Source organism: Macrobrachium rosenbergii, chromosome 4 (genome assembly GCF_040412425.1).
Source record: "Macrobrachium rosenbergii isolate ZJJX-2024 chromosome 4, ASM4041242v1, whole genome shotgun sequence".
Taxonomy (NCBI): Eukaryota; Metazoa; Arthropoda; class Malacostraca; order Decapoda; family Palaemonidae; genus Macrobrachium; species Macrobrachium rosenbergii.
The window spans coordinates 114570-134302 of record NC_089744.1 but is presented as its reverse complement, the minus strand read 5'-3'; the positions used below and the strand labels follow the sequence as shown (position 1 = coordinate 134302).

The 19733-nt window shown below is 38.0% G+C and overlaps 1 protein-coding gene across 1 annotated transcript in view; it reads left to right on the top strand.

The window, feature by feature from the left end:
• The window catches only part of LOC136836389 (endoplasmic reticulum junction formation protein lunapark-A-like), a 209044-nt gene extending 189803 nt beyond the window's left edge, over positions 1-19241 (top strand). Inside the window, exons 8-10 of the mRNA XM_067100586.1 lie at positions 3975-4239; positions 15103-15204; positions 18090-19241. Of these exons, the coding sequence (XP_066956687.1) occupies positions 3975-4239; positions 15103-15204; positions 18090-18319 (597 nt within the window). The 3' untranslated portion in view covers positions 18320-19241. The remainder of the gene's footprint in view (positions 1-3974; positions 4240-15102; positions 15205-18089) is intronic.
• Positions 19242-19733: the final 492 nt, after the last annotated feature.

Sequence of the window (19733 nt, the reverse complement as noted above, 5' to 3'; positions counted from 1 at the left end):
TTCTAAGCGCCTGACTACTTCCGAGTGCCAAGTGCCCACCGACTCGCGCCAGACTTCTGCTGAGGAGCGCCTGCCGCCTCGCTCCAGAATACCGGTGATGAGTGCCCGGCGCCTGCCGTTTCGCACCAGGTTTCCGTTCGAGAGCCCACCGTTTCGCACCAGACTTCCGCTCAAGAGCGCCCAGCGCCACCTCCTGAACTTCAGACGCCAACAGCCAAACTCCCAACTTCTGCTTCTGGAGCCCATGCACCTTCTTCTGTTATTTTGTCTTCCTCATCGGTCCAGGAAGATTCTTCAGCCCCACTCAAGCGCCAGTTGACTGAGCTCATGGGTTTTTTGAAGAAATCCTCTTCTGCTCCAGAGTCCAAGGATAAATCATTGTCTCCTATCTCTTTGGAGGAGGAAGAGATTGTTCAGGAGATGGTTCCCTCTTCTTACTCGTCTCTTTTGCATTTCCTCCTGGATAATTTCCATGATTTCTTCATACCTGCTTCGCCTACTTCTCCACCTTCTACCCTCCTCATGAAGAAGCATTCGTCAGAAGGTACGAGGTTACCCAGGCTAGTTCTTTCCTCCTCCTCGAAGAAAGCTCTCAAAGAAGTTCATGCCTGGCTGGCTGCTAAGAGAGAACAGGTCAAAGCGACTTTTGCTTTTCCGCCCAGCAAATTGTTGAAGATGAGGTATCTAGTCTAAAATGACAGTATGAAAGTGAAATGAATGAGATGAGTGGTCTCTTTTCTTTCTTATTCTTTACTTGGGGGCAGTAAGAAGAGGGTTCTGTCATGAGTTGGGACTGGCATGATACAGGTGAGTGCAGTGGCCATACTGTTAGAGTAGTCGCTAAAGTAATGTTCCTTTCAGTACCAATACATGCCTCTCTATAGCAAGGAGAGAGAGGAATGATAACAAACCTACATAAGTGGCTACGTTGGTTTGTTATAAGAACAGATAGCTTCTTGTCTTCTGCATATGCAGTGAACTGTGACATTGTATTGAAACCCTGAAGTCTGAACCCAAGGTATACATATATCTGAGGTTCAGAAATAAAGGTCATGTTTCTTAGAATTCTCTTATTGAAAAGAATGACTGGGTGTGGCAAACCTCCAGTTGGTTATTTTACTTACTTCCCACCAAAGAGTAAGTCTCAATGTTGAAACCGACTTGAGGTCTTATCATTTAAGGTCCACCTGTAGCCACCCCTCTGACTGCTTAACCTGGGTTGGAAGAATAACTGATGGAACCATGGAGTGCTGCTTGTGTGTGGGTGGTCCCACATGACTTGTGACTAAGGACAGATGCCACTAGTCCCTTGCATATACAATTTTCTTGATTTTACCGGATTCCAGGTGGCGCTAGAAGTTTATCCTAATGTTAAGACCTCAGGTTTGTTAGTTATGAAAAATACAAAGTACTTTAATAAGTTTGTAATTTTTCTTAAGGTTTTTTGACGGTATTTCGGATGACGCCAGTCTGACGCCGATCCGAATGGAAGAAATATGCATAAAAAATGGCAGAATGGTCAATATTTGGAGGTATTTTTATGAAAACTCAATGAAAATGTAGGATATGTTGTTTTCAAGACACCCAAAGGATTAAAAGTAAGGTTTTCTTATGATTCTCAATAGTATTTCGGACAACTCGGTCCAACACATATGTTGGAAGAAAATTCACATTTGCGGATTTTTTCATCGAGCAGTACTCACTGATTATTGATTTTTATTTTATTTTCATGACTAAATACATTTTTAATGATAAAAAAGATTTACTAAATTTCAAATATTAATATTAAGGTAACCACAGCAAGGTATCAATAAAATTTTTAATTAAAATCCTTTGAAATCACAAAACAGCTTACCAATGTACACTAATAATTTCACTCTTGAAATTTAAGTAGGGTCAACTGCCCATATCTCTCTCTCTCTCTCTCTCTCTCTCTCTCTCTCTCTCTCTCTCTCTCTCTCTCTCTCTCTCTCTCTCTCTCTCTCTCTCTCTCCCCCTGCATATATCCTTTAATGAAACATGGATTACTGTAATCACCATAAAAATATACTAAAATTCCATCATCGGTTGTGTTACAATTTTTTTATTGCTTTGACATAGGCTCCATGATGACACGATATTGGCTAGAGGGATTAGAAGTAGTCAATAACAGAGCTCGTAGCAACCCCCTCTCTCCATGACGACGCACTATTGGCCGGAGGGACTTAAGTAACCAATAACAACTTGTGACAATCCTCTCTCTCTCTCTCTCTCTCTCTCTCTCTCTCTCTCTCTCTCTCTCTCTCTCTCTCTCTCTCTCTCTCTCTCTCTTTTGACGATGTGCTGTGGCAGGAAGGGTGGGATTTTAACCAACCACAAAGCTTATACCTCAAGGGCTTTGCATACACTAAAAGGAGGGTGAGTAATATTTTTTTTCTCTCCCTTGGGATGAGAGAGAGAGAGAGAGAATGGCAGCACAAGAATTTTTTTTAATAAATTTGTGGGAGATGATAAATAAATGATTTACCTCATAAGTAATAATTTTAAAATATAACAAGATTAATGACTGAACAATAGTAATAATAATAATAATAATAATATACTGTAATTACAACATCTGTGCATTCCTAAAGTAAATTATTTCAATTTTTAAACAAACAAATATCATCCCCCAATCTTTTACTGAAAGCTTCAGAGTGAAGGGAGAGGGTGTAACTGTCAAATATGTAAAATTATTTGACATTTCTGACCAAGGGTAGAAGATCAATTTCTCTCTCTCTCTCTCTCTCTCTCTCTCTCTCTCTCTCTCTCTCTCTCTCTCTCTCTCTCTCTCTCTCTCTCTCTCTCTCTCTTTTGCCAAAGGGTAGAATGTGGGAAATGGATAGATAGATATATACTGTAGATACTTAGTTCAGCCCTTCTCTCTCTTAAATAGATACTTAGTTCAGCCCTTCTCTCTCTTAAATAGATACTTAGTTCAGCCCTTCTCTCTCTTAAATAGACACTTAGTTCAGCTCTCTCTCTCTCTCTCTCTCTCTCTCTCTCTCTCTCTCTCTCTCTCTCTCTCTCTCTCTCTCTCTCTCTCTCTCTCTCTCTCTCTCAGGAAAAGGTACTGTTAGTTAGAGTCTCTTTAACCAGTTGGTATTAACACATATGCACACTGTTTTGTGTGTGTGTGTGTTCATAGTGTTTTAAAAATGTGTAGTAAAGGTAGTACTACATCTTTGGAAGAAAAAAAACAAACATATTAAATTTTTTTGTTGTCAGTTGCTGTAAAGAGAAATGGATTAACATTCCTCGAGAGATTAAAGAGATAAGATAAACTCTCTCTTGCCCCTGCCAGCACAAGAGTGGCTGAATGTATAAGTCGTAGTGGTCTCTCTCTCTCTCTCTCTCTCTCTCTCTCTCTCTCTCTCTCTCTCTCTCTCTCTCTCTCTCTCTCTCTCTCTCTCTCTCTCTCTCTCTCTCTGGCTCCAGAACAGCAGAATGGTAAAAAATGCAGGTTATGTTGTTTTAAAGACACCCAAAGGATACTCAAAGGATTAAAACTAAGGTTTTCTTACGATTTTCGGTGATTTCGGGTTTTGACAATTTTCGCCTTACGATGAGGCATCAGAACTGAACTTTTGTCGTAAACCGGAGACTTCTTGTATTCTGTATTTGGTTTATTTACTAATGTCTACTATGTATAGGGTTTCAAATTTAAGTTTGTGTAAGTTGTGTATATTAAAAATATAAGTTATTGCAATTTGTGTATCTGGAAAGGGTAATAATGGTAATAGACGGCAGTAATAGATCATTTCTGTAATACTAATTGTGTGTGAGAAAGATTCTAAAAGGGATATAGGTCATGGAAACTGTAGCATTACAGTCTTAATTTTTTTGGATGATTTTATTACTATACTGTAATTTTCAGAGATATGAAATATTTCTTATTTGATTTTAAGTAACAACTGTCATCATTGTATTTTTCATAGTGCATTCTGGTAAATTAGAATTACTTGCTATATAAACTTTTAACAGCCTTCAGGTGTGCATATTGCTTCTACTGGAATCCTGCTCGCAAGCAACGTCCCTTTGCCCCTAGACTGGAAACCATTACTCCACAGCTTCCTCCTCCAATACCAGCGTCAGAAGACCAAGAGGAGGAGGAGGAAGAGGAAGAGGATGATGAGGAAGAAGAACAAGAGGAGCAAGATTCATCATCTGGAGAAGATGAGGAGGAGGAGGAGGAGGAAGAGGGTGGTGCAGAGGAAGAAGGTTAGTTTAGAGTAATTTTAAGTGCTGCTTAATTTTAAGATAGTTAACTTTAGCAAATATTAACTCATGTGTTCTTGAATGGAGAAGCAGTTCATTACTAACTGGAGTGTTTAAATATTCATCCTCATTGTGCGCAATATGCATGTGCTGTTCTTAACTTTGTTTGCAGTATTGCAAGCTTCAAGTAATTTGTGAGTTGTCCATAAATTGAGAAAGCTAAACATAAACATTAGTAACTTTCAGCATTTCAGTAGCCAAAGTTTTTAATTCAGATTTTGTTCACATCAATGAAGTGGTCACTTTCAAACTGAATTTTATTTGCTGTTTTGTATATGATATAGGGCAGTGATATTTAAGCACTGTATACCTTTTTATTTTTTATTCAGCTCTTGACATGTCGTAGACATGAAAGACAACTGGTTCTATAAAATGAATATCTTAATTGTACAACTGTTAAGTTTAAGAAATTGTAATGCATTGACGCATGGTATAATGCACAGTTTTTTATGTATAGTGTGTTCATTTAACATTACCTACCATTGTCCTACTAGGGTCTAGAACATTATCTCATAGGGCAGATGATCCAAGAATTTATGCGAGATATTCTTGTAGGTGACAGTGCCTGCGAGTGCATTGTATGTTCCACTACAGGCTGTAATAATGTAGAAGTAATAAAGAGGAAAATAGGAAAATAAAATATGGCTGACCAGTTGGCTGTAGCTGCAGATATATTTGTAAACTATGCTCAGATTACTTTTCTTCTATTCTTTTCAACTCAGAAGCGTGTGATTGCTTATTGTGCATCCTTTTACTTTAAAGACTCATTGCTTTCATCTTGTTTGACATAACTTTGGAGGAAGATGATTGGAAGTTAAGTTTTCAAGGAATTAACACCTGATGTTTTGAGCACTCTTTTTATTGTGTTTATGGTGGGCTGTGTAAGTTTTCTTGGGGTTTGAGATTTATTTTTATTTAAGTAACGTACTAAGTAACTACTTAGCTATTAGTTTCTATCATGACAGCTTAAATTTGAAATTCGTGGTAGCGTTCTATTGTTTTGGTGTAGGTAACTCAATCCCGCCCACTTTTGGGGAAGGATAGCTACAGCACAGCTGAAGAGCTCAATTCATTTCTGCCGCTCAGCTACTGATCATCGGTTATTTCAGCAGCTTTTTTTTGGATTTTGTTTCACCGGATGGTTGTGGCTCTCGCCATCTTTGGTGAAGTATTTGCTTTGGTAGCATTCACGCAAATTATATTAGCTTATATAGTTGACTTTACCGGATTGTGACTTTTATTATGTCTGACTCTAGTTCTTCTAGTGTTTGGTTTTGCAGCAAGGGCTGCAATACCAGACTTCCCCCAGTCAGATATGACTCTCATACCATTTGTTGTCATTTTACTGTAGAGGGCAAATTTGCTCTTCTGATCTTATGTGTGACAAATGTAGGGACTGGGATCAAGGGAAGTGGAAGACTGACTAATTACTTGGACAAGCTTGAGAGAAATAGGCAGCGGAAGGCAGCCGCTAGAGCTGAAGCTAGGGCTTCTGCTAACCAAGGTTCTCTTAATAAACCTGCTCCTTCTATACCTGTGACTGCCTTTTCCCCTATCACCAGCCTTCCTACTTTTCCAGCAACTCCGTTACCTAGCTCCCAGCCTTCCGATTCCAGTGCCATTGCCAGTCTGGAAGCCAGGATAGACCATAAGTTTAGTTTTTTAGTTAATACTGTAGCCCAAATCGGGGCTTCTGTAAGAGGTCTTATGGACAAAATGAGTGTCAGTGGAGGAGGTGACTACTCCTCCTACCAATGCTCCTAGACGAAGGACCCTGTCAAACTCCCCTAAACCTGGGAGGAGGCAAACCGGAGGTCCAAGGGAAGTCGATGGGGTTTGCCCATGGGTAGTTGCCCCCTTGGATGAGCCTGTTGCACAGATCTCAGGACTCAGTGGACAGCCACTGGAAAGGTGTCCAGCTTTCAGTGCATGCTTTATCATCCAGTGATTCGGATTCCAGTGTGAGTAAGGGGCGCAGTTGGCATTTACGAGTGCATTCAGGCCACTGTGTAAGTGGACCAGAGATCAGGAAGTTAGTCCCGAACCTTCATGTAGCTGTGGGACAACCCCAGTCGTTTGTCTCCTGCTGTTTCAGTGACAGAGCGCCAGTGTATAGCGCCCAAACGGGCTTCTAAGAAACGTTCCAAGCGCCTGGTGGCATCCGAGCATCCATTGGGATCTGAGGGATCAGGGCACCAGTGGGATCTGAGGGATCCAAGGGATCCAAGCATCCAGTGGGATCTGAGGGATTTGAGCGCCCAGTGCGATCTGAGCAATCAGTGGGATCTGAGCACCCAGCGGGATCTGATAGCGCAGTGTTTAGGCATGCAGTGTTTGAGTGTTCACAAGTGCACGCATGTACTCCAGTGTTAGTCAGCTCACTTTCCAGCTTGGCACCAGCTTCTACCAGGCATCTGGCGCCACACTGAAGGGCACCAGAAGCCACCTCTCCAGTCGGGCGCAGAGTATTTGCATACTGTTCAGGATCCTTCATTGGAACCCATCCAGCATCGCCTGGACAGTATTCTGGATCTTCTGCAGAAGCCAACAGCGATTCAGGAGCCTGCGGACTTAGGCACTTCTATTTCATCTGAAGAAGGAGACATTGAACAGGAACAGCCTTCTTCAGCCTATGCTTCTCTCTTAAAGTACTTCCTGTTCTGCCCATCTGACTTTCTTTTCCCCAGTGATCCTGTTGTCTCTTGAGTTCGGCGTTCATGATGAGACAGCCTGCGGAATCCTCCAGGCTACCCAAGATGGTCCTGTCTTCCTCATCATAGAAAGCCCTGTTAGTTATTGAGAATTGGCTGACAGAAAAGAGAGATTTGGGCAAAGCTGTATTTTGTGCCCCTCCTTCTTGCCTGTCGAAGAGGAGGTACAGTAAACCCCTGATATTCGTGTTCTCACAGTTTGTGGACTCAGTGATTTGCAGAATTTTCTGTGGAATCTATCTATAAATTATTCGCGGGAAACTCGTCCATTCACGGATGCACCCACAATCAAGGGCTACAGAGCTATGCTAAACTCAGTGTTTAGGCATAGAGGATTAGACTTGTTTGCTGATAAAGACATCAGTGACCTTAATTAAGTCTTTAGACACTTCAAAACAGAAAAAGACAGCTTTGGTGTCTTGGAATCTAGATGTCATTCTAGGATGGCTTTGGGCCCTCCATTCGAGCCTCTTCAATCCTCACCCCTTGATCTAAGTAGGAAGACCGTCTTTCTAGTAGCCTTGACTACGGCTAAGAGGATTAGTGAACTGCAGGCCTTGAACAAGAAGTGGGTTTTGAGCAAGGAGACGCAGTCTGCTCATTCACTATGGGTGTCTCAGCGATGAATGAAACTCCATCTAATCCCTGGCCCCGTTCATTCACGATCAAAAGTTTGACCAACATCCTTGGACCAACGGACCAAGAGAGAGCCCTTTGTCCGGTAAGGGCGTTAAAACATTCTTTACCTTGAGAGAACTAAGAGAATCAGAGGTACTTCTTCTAACCTGTGGTGCTCAGTCAAGGATCCTTCTCGTCTGCTGTCCAAGAATGCTTTGGCGTTTTTCTTGAGGGATGTAATCTCTGAGTCTCACTCGAAAACTTGAGAAGAGGATTTTCCTATTTGTAATGTCAAAGCCCACGAAATTAGGGCAGTAGCCACTTCGCTGGCCTTCAAACACAACTTATCTCTTTCCATGATCACACAGTTAACTTTTTGGAGGTACAAATCAGTGTTTGCCAATTTTTTTTTACGTGGTGTAGAAACAGTATATGATAACTGCAGTACCTTAGGTCCGTTATCTGTGGCTGGCATGGTATTGGGGGAAGAAGGATAGGAGGCATTCTATTCCGCTGTCTCCACTCCTTGATATAGGTTGTCAAGTTATGGGAAGCTTGGGGGGTACTGTGTACCTGGAGTACCCACCAATCATTGTGTATTTTAATGTATGGGCAATGGTTGATTGATTTTTTATGTGGTGTGTGGGTAATTAGTTATCTGGCTGTTTTTCATGGTACTGCACCCTGGGCAAGGACTTTTGTTTTTATTGTAATGCTTTGGCAGCCATCAGAGTACTCCTCGGCTGCAAAGCACCCACTGAAGTAGAGGTGCCACTTGGTTTTACTGCCATGCCTTGGGTCGAGATGAGCACCGACCAAAGGCAGTATCTTCCTGCTGTAGTTCTCTCACCAGGTATGGTTACAACAAGCATTTGACTAATGCTAGCTACTTTTCTATTCCAAATTCATCTCCATTACTAAGTGTTTTTGAGTAGTATATGTCCATGTATCCCAACTCCTTTCAGTGTGGGATTCAGCTATATAGTTGGTAAGTTACTTATATAAAAACAACATTTTTATGATAAAACTATATGGCCGGAGCCTTTCTCCTCCCCTCTCATGAACATAGGGCGCAAATGAATTGAGCTCTTCAGCTGTGTTGTACCTATCCTTCCCGGAAAGTGGGCGGGGTCGAGTCACTTACACCAAAACGGTAGAGCACTACCCCGAATTTCAAATTTAAGCTGTCACGATAGTTAGAAACTAATAGCTATGTAGTTACTTGGTAAGTTTTTATAAAAACTATTTTATCATAAAAATGTCAGTTTTGTGGTCCACAAAACCATAGACATATCAGTCCCCTAGAAAAAGATTTTCAGTAGTTGTAGTTAACAGAGTTTGCAAGCATCAATCCTGACCATGCGTTCCTGGATCTTAGGTCCTTACCAGCTAGTTATAGTTATTTGTGTGTGGTGAGTTGTTTGCAGCTTGTTTCAGGATTCCCAGAATGTTGTTATCCTTGAAGGGGTAGTGCCATCAGTGCACCTCACCCAGTGCACTGTAGGCATTACGTAAGGTTCTTTGCTGCATTCCTTCGGTCCCTAGCTGCAACCCTTCATTCCTTTTACTATACCTCCGTTCATATTTTTCTTCCATCTTACTTTCCACCCTCTTCTAACAATTGTTTCACTGTGCAACTGCGAAGTCCTCGTCCAGTTACAACTTTAAAACCTTTACAGGGGGTAGTGGGTTAATGTAGCTTTTCTTTAGCAACATTCACTTCAGGGTGTGACGTCCTTGCTTACATGAGATAGGGTAGAAGAGACTTTATCCTTGGCAGGCAGCTCTTCCAGGAGGACACTCTGAAATCAAACCAAGAGGTGGAAGGGACCCTTCAACCTTGGTAGGCAACCCTTCTAAGAGAAGGATACTCTGAGTACAAACCTTGTTCTTTAACCTTTGACTGTGCCTTAGCCATTGTACTGTGCTCTTCCACCTTCTTGGGTTTGAGTTCCCTTGCTAGAGGGTACAGTCAGCATTTTTCCTCTTTTTTGTTTACTTTCCTGTTTTTTCAGTAAGTTCTACAATGTACAGTATATGTATTTGCTGTTTACGGCAATCCAGATATCGACAATTCTATATATTGCTGTCTGTTGGAGAGGATTGGTATGGCTCAGTCACTGGATTCAAAAGCTTCATTTATTATTTGAGGAGATTGCAATGCAAAGCACAGCTAATGGCTTAATTCAAATTCCACAGATCAACATGGCAGGTCTGCTCTTCAGCTCTGTGTATCCTCTGATTTTGTCCAGCTAATTGAGGAACCCACCCATATTTCTGGTAATAGATTAGACCTGATATTCACAGATTTTCCTGCTATTGTCAAGTCCAAGGTCTGTGAGTATATAAAAACATTGTGGCATTCAGATGGACTTATCTGTCAATCAGCATATTCCTAATTCCACCATTGGAAAAATGGTCTGGCTGAAATCTGGAGCCAGTTGGGATCACATTATTGAAGCATGTCAGGCACTTAATATTTTAGATGCTATATCAGATCCAGATCCCAAGAAGTTAAATGAAATGTTAATGACTATTTTAGTAAGGTATGTCCCTAGAAAGGTCATGAAATTCAGGACAAATGACCAGCCATGGCTTGGTGATACATGTAGAAGAGCTTACCATGACAAACAGACCAAATGCAACACATGGAGATGAAATCATTCGCATGAAAATTATACCATTTTTGTAGATTCTCAATGTGCTACGAATAGATGTATCATATTGGTGAGAGAAATTGCGATAATTCCTGAAAGCGTAAACTTGAAGGAATTGCTCAGCCTCATCTGTGGTTTACCAAATTGACATCATCTATCTTTGGGTCAGGCTCATCTTCACTTCCTCCACTACTAACAGACAATGTTAGGTTGATTACTGGTCCTAAGGAAAAGGCTGAATTGCTTCATCGAAGTTTTGAAACTAAGCAGTCAGCCTAGGATGTCCCTCTCCCTAATACTTGTCATCCTGAACCCATTACAAAATATGCATTTCGCTCAAGGAATGTTAAGAAAATTCTTGATAATCTTGGTAGCTGGGGTGGAGAAGATCCTGATGGTTCCTTCCTTTTGTTTTTAAAAATGTTTCTAGTGTGTTGTCTCACAAGAATAGTAGACTATAGATTTTTATGCCAATGTAGTATCTTTGTGGATGTGTGCAAGCTTAGCAATACAGTGCCTGTTCCAAAGAATGGTATATCTGCAGACAGCTGTAACTACAGACCAATTTCTTTTCTCCCTGTGCTCTCCAAAGTTGCAGAAAAACTTATATAATATGCATATAGGATGCAGTTGGGTACCTGCAATGCTCTTTTAGATTTTACATGCCATTTGTAAGAGAATGTTGGTAAAGGTTTTGAGTGCAGAGTAATTCAAATAGATTTTAGCGCTGCTTTCAGTTTAGTAAATCACAAGGCACTTATTTATAAACTTCAGAATCTTGGAGTGGGTGGATATGTTTTAGGATTACTTCAAGATTTCCTCACAGGTTGCTGTTGATGGGATCTTTAGCAAATCAAGACCTATTCTGTCTGGAGTTCCATAGGGTAGTGTTCTTGGTCCACTTGTTATTTTTAATGTATACAAGTCATATGGTTGTTGGCCTGGAAAGCAAGATTGTTCAGTATGCCAATGATGCAACACTTGTGGGTGTGGTAGTCTCCATTTATATATATAAGAAATGAAGCTGCCCATAGTCTCAATCATGACATGGAGTGGAATGGTGTACAGTCAGTGGGGTATGAGACTGAACTCTAGTAAAATGAAAACATTATTGATTAGTAGATCTCGTACAGATTTTCCACCTCATCCTCCCTTAGTAAAATGAAAACATTATTGATTAGTAGATCTCGTACAGATTTTCCACCTCATCCTCCCCTCCAGGTGGATGGGACTCTGCTGAATGAGTCTGAAACTTTAACTATTCTAGATGTAACGTTTGAATCACATCCTACTTTTGAGAAACATTTAATGAAAGTGACTAAATGCTTTTGAAGTTGGTTGACATTTGCTATTTGGTCATCTCTCACTTGGAGTAGGAAAGGAACTAACAACACATACCAGACTCTCAAGTCTGGTTCAGTCTTTCAGGTCATAGAGTAAGATTTGAAGGTATTAATAGGAGTGTCTATCATGATGACTTTTTATAGAGGACTGTTGACCAAGCTGGAAGATCTCTGCCAACATGAACCTTGTTTGAGACTGCATGATCTTGTTTGGTTGGATAGCAGAACTGAGAAAGTCAGCCTTGATGACAGAGCTCAAATCAGTTTCTAAGTGAAGGCCCCTCCTTTTCTTTGATTTTTGTTTAAATCATTGGTTTTACAAGTCTCTCTTTCCCAGACTTGGAGCTCAAGGTATTTTACAGGATGTCAGATGTTCTCCTAAGCAAGAGGTTCACCCTTGGGTACTGTGGCCTGGCCTGAGATGTTTTGTATTCTTTTTCTTTGCCATCAGCTTCAAAGTGGACATCACCAATCATTTTCTAACAGTGACAAACATTAGGAAGGGGTCTTGGAAAGTTAACACATAATACAAAACTACAGATTAAAGGTGGTGATGGAGATGAGGTGATCTAGAATACAAAACTACAGATTAAAGGTGGTGATGGAGATGAGGTGATCTAGACAGGGACCTATAATTTCACCCAAGGTGGTATGCTTGTTCTTACAAGAATTGATAGACTGTTTAAGAGAACTAGATGATACAAGAGATGTCCCACGAGGGCTTTTTAAGGGCTCAACAGGTCTTCAGCTTTGGTAGCTTTTGGAAACTTTCATCATTTGACAATCTCTTCATTGAAGACAGATGGTATAGCATGATTGACAAACTTTCCTCTTGGTGTGATGGTATGGCTGTGCTTTCAGCCCCATGCTCAGCTCTGCTTGGTGTGTATTTTTCTCTCAGTGTCACTAAGCACACCTGATGTTCACTCCATTATTGGATGCCTTACACTTGGAGGAAAAAGGATTGCAGACACTGTTTCCACTTATTCTTTTCCAACTGAAGCAGGTGGAACTGACAACTAACTAACATTCACTTGGGTTGTTGTCTTCCTATGGGGATGGTTTCCTTGCTTCCAGGTACCAAAGCACCATTTCAACCTCTCCATCCAATCTAAGAATGGCCTGACATCAAACAGGAGACACATAGTGACCAGTAGTTCTGTCAGCTGCTGATATAGACAAGCCTGGAAACACTAACACCAGGACCTATGTGCAAATTATGTTCATATAATGCACAGGAAGGGAGGTAATATAAGTAATAACACATGCTTTGTGCAGTAAAAACAAACACAATGTCCAAAATAGTAAATTATAGTAAGAAAGATATTTACACTTTCAGCATAGCTATTAGTTTGAGATTTAAGGTTAGTAATACTGTCTCAAAGCTCTAAAAACAAATGTACTTTTTACTAGCAAAGTATGTGTTATATAAGAAACAAGTATTTACAGCAGTAATATGAAATGGCCTGAAGATAACCTTTTTGACATAGATATTCTCTTAAGATACTGCAGCAAGCTTATAAATGCCATTTTGAAGCTTTGAACAATTCTATCTACATGGCCAAGGATCATTGAGAAATTATCCTGATATTTTACTCTTACTACAGGGCCTTTTTTGTATCTTAAGTTCAGAAATAAAGGCATTTATTACTGTATGATTCAGCCACAAGACAGAGTTAAGAGCCACACCAGTGGATGAACAATAAAAAGGAAGATAGTAATGTAGAACCATCCACAGTAGGCCATTTGACATGCACATTGTATGCAGCACAGTGTCAGTAGCATCAAGGTACTCTAGCATCCTTTTATGTCAAGAATTTCATTTACAAATACTGTACCTTGTTGCATTTAAAGTTGGTCCTTTGATGGTGATCTTATGAGTAGTTAAGTAAGCTGTTCTTTAACGCATAGTTGATTATTCTAACACTTATTTCATTGCATTACCTATCAGAAGTAGCTAGAAATAGGTCTTGGCTAGATTTAGATCCTTTGCACTTATTCCCTGATCCCATCATCCATGTTCAAGTTGTTATTGCTCAGTCACTGAGTCATTCCTCAGTAGGTGTTCTGTTCTAGTAATGACAATGGTTTTTATTTCCATTCAAACATAAGGAAGCTTTCTGGAAAGCCTATTTTTCTTTTCATAGCTTATGCATCTATTCTATTGGTACATTCATTCCTTAAGGGTATAACAGAGTGGTTTTTCTTATGCAAATTCTTGGTGTTCACTGTCAAACATTAATAGACCCTAGTAAGGTAGTGATACACTTTCTGCAAAACATTAAGCTTCATTTATGTGTTTAATTAGAATATTTTTTTATAAATCTGATGTTTATGTAGTAAGGTATGTACAGGTATAATCATTTTAACTTGGTTGGTGAATGAAATATACCAGCAGAGCTACAAGTAGAATCTATTATTAACATTTTATAGTAAATTGAAAGTTGTCATTGGTTTTTATCTGTAAGTAATATATCTGTCATAGAATAGCATTATTTGTGAAAACAAGTAAGATTTTTGCAGTTATACAGGGGGTCCCCGCTTGTCAGTTTTATCGGTTAACGGCGTTTCGGTTTTACTATGCTTGGTTAATGTCATCGTTAACCAGATTTTTGGTGCTGGTAAGCAAATTTTGGTGCGGTAAGCAATTTTCGGCGTTGATAGTAGTTTATTGGCGTCAGTAGGCGGTTTATTGGCATTGGTAAGCGATTTTCGGTGCTGTTAAGTAGTTTATCGGTGTCAGTAAGTAGTTCACTGCCACCAGTCATCGCTTATGATGTTGTAAATGCCATTTATTACCATAATTATTGTGATGTTCCGGCTAACGAATTTCGGTTATCGGTGCCTGGCCGGGAACGGAACCCCCCGTCGTTAGCTGGGGACTGCATGTACATGATTCATACAAGTGAGTGTATTGCTTGTGTTTGAGTGTTCCTTTGGAAGCTATTGTAGCCCAGCAAGAAAGGTTTGTATTTTCTCCCGTATCTTTGAAAAGATTGTATGTAAAAATGTAGTCATATATTATTTCAAATACTCAGCTGAAGGGAGGTAAGGACTTTCATATAAAGATTGCTCTGCATGTAATACCCATCATATTTATTTTATTGTCTCAGTATGTTTGTGGTGGGTGTACTTGCACTGTAATGTACTCGAATACAGTAATTTTATAGGAATATATAAAAAATTATATTAAGCTGTTGAAACTTAAATTTGAATTTGTTGCCTTAATTCTACACTATTTTACTGTAGTAGTGGAAGAACTGATATCAACAGTAAGTCAGCATAAGAAAGTCATATTTTTGAGTTTTATTTACTAAGCCAGTCTATTGCATGCAGAGAATTTGTGTTTTTGTGTGTTTGTGTGCAAAGTATACATCGGAGACCTAATTGTAAAGATAACCATTCTGTATCAGTTTGCTCTAGAGACGGTCAAGGTAAGGATTAAATAGTTTTTTGAGAAATTTTATTTGCTTCCAGAATCTTCCAGTAGTAGTTCAGCGGAAGATCAGGAGGAGGAGGAAGAAGGTGCAGTGTCTTCCTCAGAACTCTCCAGCAATAAGGCTACTTCAAGTCAAGAAGGTTTGTTGTAACTAATTTTTGATGTGTTATTTTTCATGGTACTAACATCAATTTTCGGTTATATGCGCTCTGTTTTGTGTGTTTTTATATAAGTATTATTTTAGTTGTAATGTTGCATATGTCTTCTTTTTGATATTTTTAAAATTTCTTTTTACTAAAGGCTGTTGGCAGTTATGGACTTTTTTTTTTCTATCATGTGATTATAATTTATTTGACAAACCCTTTTCTTTACCTTGGCATTATTGCATTTAATTCATAATATATATGTTGAAGGAGGGCATTATTGCATTTAATTCATAATATATATGTTGAAGGAGGCATATTTCCTGTGTGTATTTAGTTATTTTATAGATTGCATATATTTGAAATACAGATACACCCAGAGTTCCAACAGGTTTATGTTTTGATAAACCTATTGTAAAGCAAAAATATTATAAATAAAAAATGCACTTTAACCCGTAATGTCCCAAAGGTGGTGATTTTCTGTTTTAGCCGTAAAACATTTAAAATTTTTTGTTTTTAGTTGCTGACGTATTTATTTCAGTAGTAAGTTTGTATATTTATATATCAAAATAAAGGTGTAGACATGAAATTGTAATGTAAGTATTGAAACTCTAACATTCCTAAAAAAAAATATTCGTTGCCCAAAAATAGCTGAAAAAATTACCCAAATAAATGAAAGCACAGTGCCAAAAATTTATTCATTCTATTATTTTTACATTGAATAACCTGAGAATAATAAAGTAATTTGTGCATTCTAATTTTTTTTTAAGCAGTTGAATAGCAAACATGAACTTTTAAAAGTTCATTCCATTTCCACTGGCGAATGTGATTGCTTCAGCCAATCTAACAGGGTGTCTCCGAGTTACAGCAGCACTGACTTACGGCATTCCAATCTTACGATGCTTTTTCAGATACATTTATCAAGAATAGGTATCTTGTTATGGTGCCGTTAATGTCACTAACAACAAGAATAGGTATCTAGTTACGGCCCCTATTAATTAATAACCACTGATCTACGGCGGAAATCGATTTACGGTATGCCGCTTTAATGGAACTCGTGCCATAAGTCGGGGACTGCTTAGTTTTGTATTTATAGCTATTTATTCATAAAATTAACATTATACAAAATTTTAGTATATCTTTCTCAGAAAATTCTCATGAACAAAACATTAAGTTATTGTTCAGCAGTTCTTAATATACATAAAGAGGATATAAAGTATAATTTATTATATAAATTCTATTTATATAATAAAACAGCTGATGCTCTTTTTATCCTATGATTCCTGGTTCACTCTGACATAAGCGTGATTTATCCGTTTGAATGTTAAATGGAAACTTTATGTACACTGTATGAAAATATTAGTTTGTATACAAAAATAATTTAAAATTTATTTATTCTAAAGTGCTACAAAGACAATTTCATGCATAAAACATTCAAATGATATCTTGTCTGCTTTTTTGGACAGTGTTACACTAGCTACCACCTTAACATTTGCTACTGCCAGATGTGTCTGAAGTATAAAATACAGTACAGTATTTGGATTGTTGATTGTTTATGATTTTCTCAAATAAGGAATGTTGAAGCATTTATTTGAAAGGGTTACTGCATTACTTAGGATCATTGACATGCTTTGACAGTTTTTTAAAGACTTCTTGCTTTACCCTGCATCGAATGTAGGCAAGTGGCATACTCTTCTAAGTATCTGGTCTGCCATCCAAGCAACAAGCAATTTCTGTCCACAACTACAACCCCAGTAAGAAATCCATTGCAATGTTGAATTTACATCATATCAGGTCGATATTAGTTTATGTTGGGTGATTAAATGTGGTCATAAATGACACATTATAATACTGTGTATAAGAAGTTATGTTCTTGTTAGACAATTCATAGTAATGTCTCCAAATCTTTATCAGGTTTAGAATTTGCTTCGTTGTCATCCAGTAAAGGACATTAGTTATCTTTACCAAAACATTCAGTAGAATTGTCTGTAGTATCACCAGTTAAAATGATTAAATTTGAAACTTCTAATATGAAGGCAAAAGGTATTTTTACAAATCCAACTGCCATAATTACCCTGTTATTGCAAATAAAAACAAAAATCAGCAAAAATTTGTATAGTAAATCTCTTTGAACAGCTGATAAGTACTCAAGATGTCATTCCAGTGCTACGTTATGTTCAAATTTTCATGATTATTATTTTTTAAACTACTGATCACATTTTAGAAATATCAAGGGGTGAAATTTGCATGATGCCATTTGAGATCATGGGAATATCAAAGAAATAAAAATTTCCTTATACATGTATCCACAATATGTCATATCCACTAAACAAAACTTCCATCATTGCCAACAGTATTATTATTATTATTATTATTATTATTATTATTATTATTATTATTATTATTATTATTATTATTATTATTATTATTATTATTTAATTTAACCAGTGTGCCTACAAAATCTTTCATATCACCCAGAGAACAGATGTGATAATAAGATAAGGAAACCTTTGTAATAATGATACAAGGCCCTCCAGTTGTGGTTTACTTTTTTCATGCGTTGATAGCTTGACCATAGTAGTGTAATGTTTTAATTTATGTTTAATAAAATAGTCTCTAAATCTGAATTGATTTGACTTTTCTGTAGTTTTATGTAACATAGTTTGCTTAATAGATAAAAATCTCTGCATGAACTAGCAAGCTTAAGATGAAGTGATTAGTTCTTATATCCCTCCACATCTGGTGGTTATTATCAGTTGAGGGTCAGTGATAATTTCATGTATTTCACCTTTGCATAGACAATTAGAATTGCTTAAACAAATAAATTAGTTAAAAGTATGGTAACCTTATCTATATACATGTTAAGTTCAATTATGTGACAGGTGTGTGTCGCCCCCAACAAGCAGGTTCACTGGAAGATGTAGCCAAATCAACTCCCTCGTCAGAGCCTAGCTCATCAGATGATCACCAAAACTTTGTTGAAGTTTTCTTTACTTCATCATCCAGCAGAGCAACCCATACGACTTCAACAACTATGGCCAGTACCAACAGTGTACCTTCCCCTACATCTTCTAATACAGCTTCCACAACGGAAACTGAGGAAACAGAATGATCTTTTCTAAAAGGTTTCTATATTTGCCCTCAACTTGACTGCACTAATTGACCATTTTCTTTTTTAAATTTGCTCTAAGTTTGCCAGCACTTTACCAGTTACACTTGTTATGAGACCATTGTTCAAATGTCTCTCCTAACTTTGCTCCTTGCTTATTCAGGAACATTTATCCATTTCTTGCTCATTTTGTACCTCAAGTATCTCCTCTTTCAGGTAAGAATTGCTAAAACAGCTATATGTTATTTCCTATTTCTCAGTGGTTGGAATGGTGGCTTTTCCTCAGGATTGGAGTAGTTATTTATTTTTAAACTATCCTTATTTCCCGTTATCTTGTACTTAATATCCTCGCCTTTATGATTTTATACTAGTACTTGGTTTTAGGCTGTGTTTTTCCAACCCCCCCTTTTTTTTTTACTGTTTTTAAAACATTTTCTGTTTGAGCTTTTATGCATTGCTTGTTATTTGTGCAGTCTTCCTTATTCAGTTATTTCACTACCAGAGGTAAAATTCAGCTGCTTGTGCTGAACTAACATGTTCAACTTGAATATATGATAGAAGATATTTTTACTCAACATCATTAGACTAATTTGATTTTTTATTTTATTTATAATGATTACTGAATGAGAATATTAATATTGAACATAAGGTCACACCATGCATGAATATTTTTTATTATTTGGGGACTTACAAACACTAGTAACAAACTGTCTCCTTACCTTTCACTTAACTTTTTTTTCCAAAAGGTAAGGACACTATTGAATTGAGTAAACCACCTCTCAACTGATATTTTTATTGCTTTATATACAGTTTTGTATTTTACTTGGTAAGGAAAGTTTTCCTAGTCTTTTGAAGGTTTTCCTAGTCTTTTTGATTGATCCAGAAGCAAACTGTAAGTCATGAAATTAAAGAAAGTGAAAGTAGATTCTCAATTTTGTTTTTTCCTTTACCAAGATTACATTTGTTTTTGGTATTTGGATAACATTGGAAAATGTAAGCACTTTAGTCAAGCTTATGTATTATTCTGTAGCATGGTTATATGGACCATTTAAATGACAGCTATAAACCTATCACAAATGCAAGGCAGTTGTTGACAGGCAACCTACTTAAAATGATGCTGAAATGACTAGAGGACAACACAGTTGCTGGCATAGAGTGTGGATATGCTTTCTGGTGATACATTCATGTTTGAGTCATGAGTCATTTTTGGCCTGATATGTTATTTGAAATTACATCTGTATCATAGTTTAGTCAGGTACGGGTACATTTAGTGTAACATGTAAACTTGGGAAATTGTACTATGTAAATGTGAAATCTGTTTGTTACATCCTATCTTTATGAACCCCATGCAGTTACATCTGCGGATGTGCAGGTCGCAGAGGTGAATGCATTCCTGTTGAACTGGTACCAGTGGTCC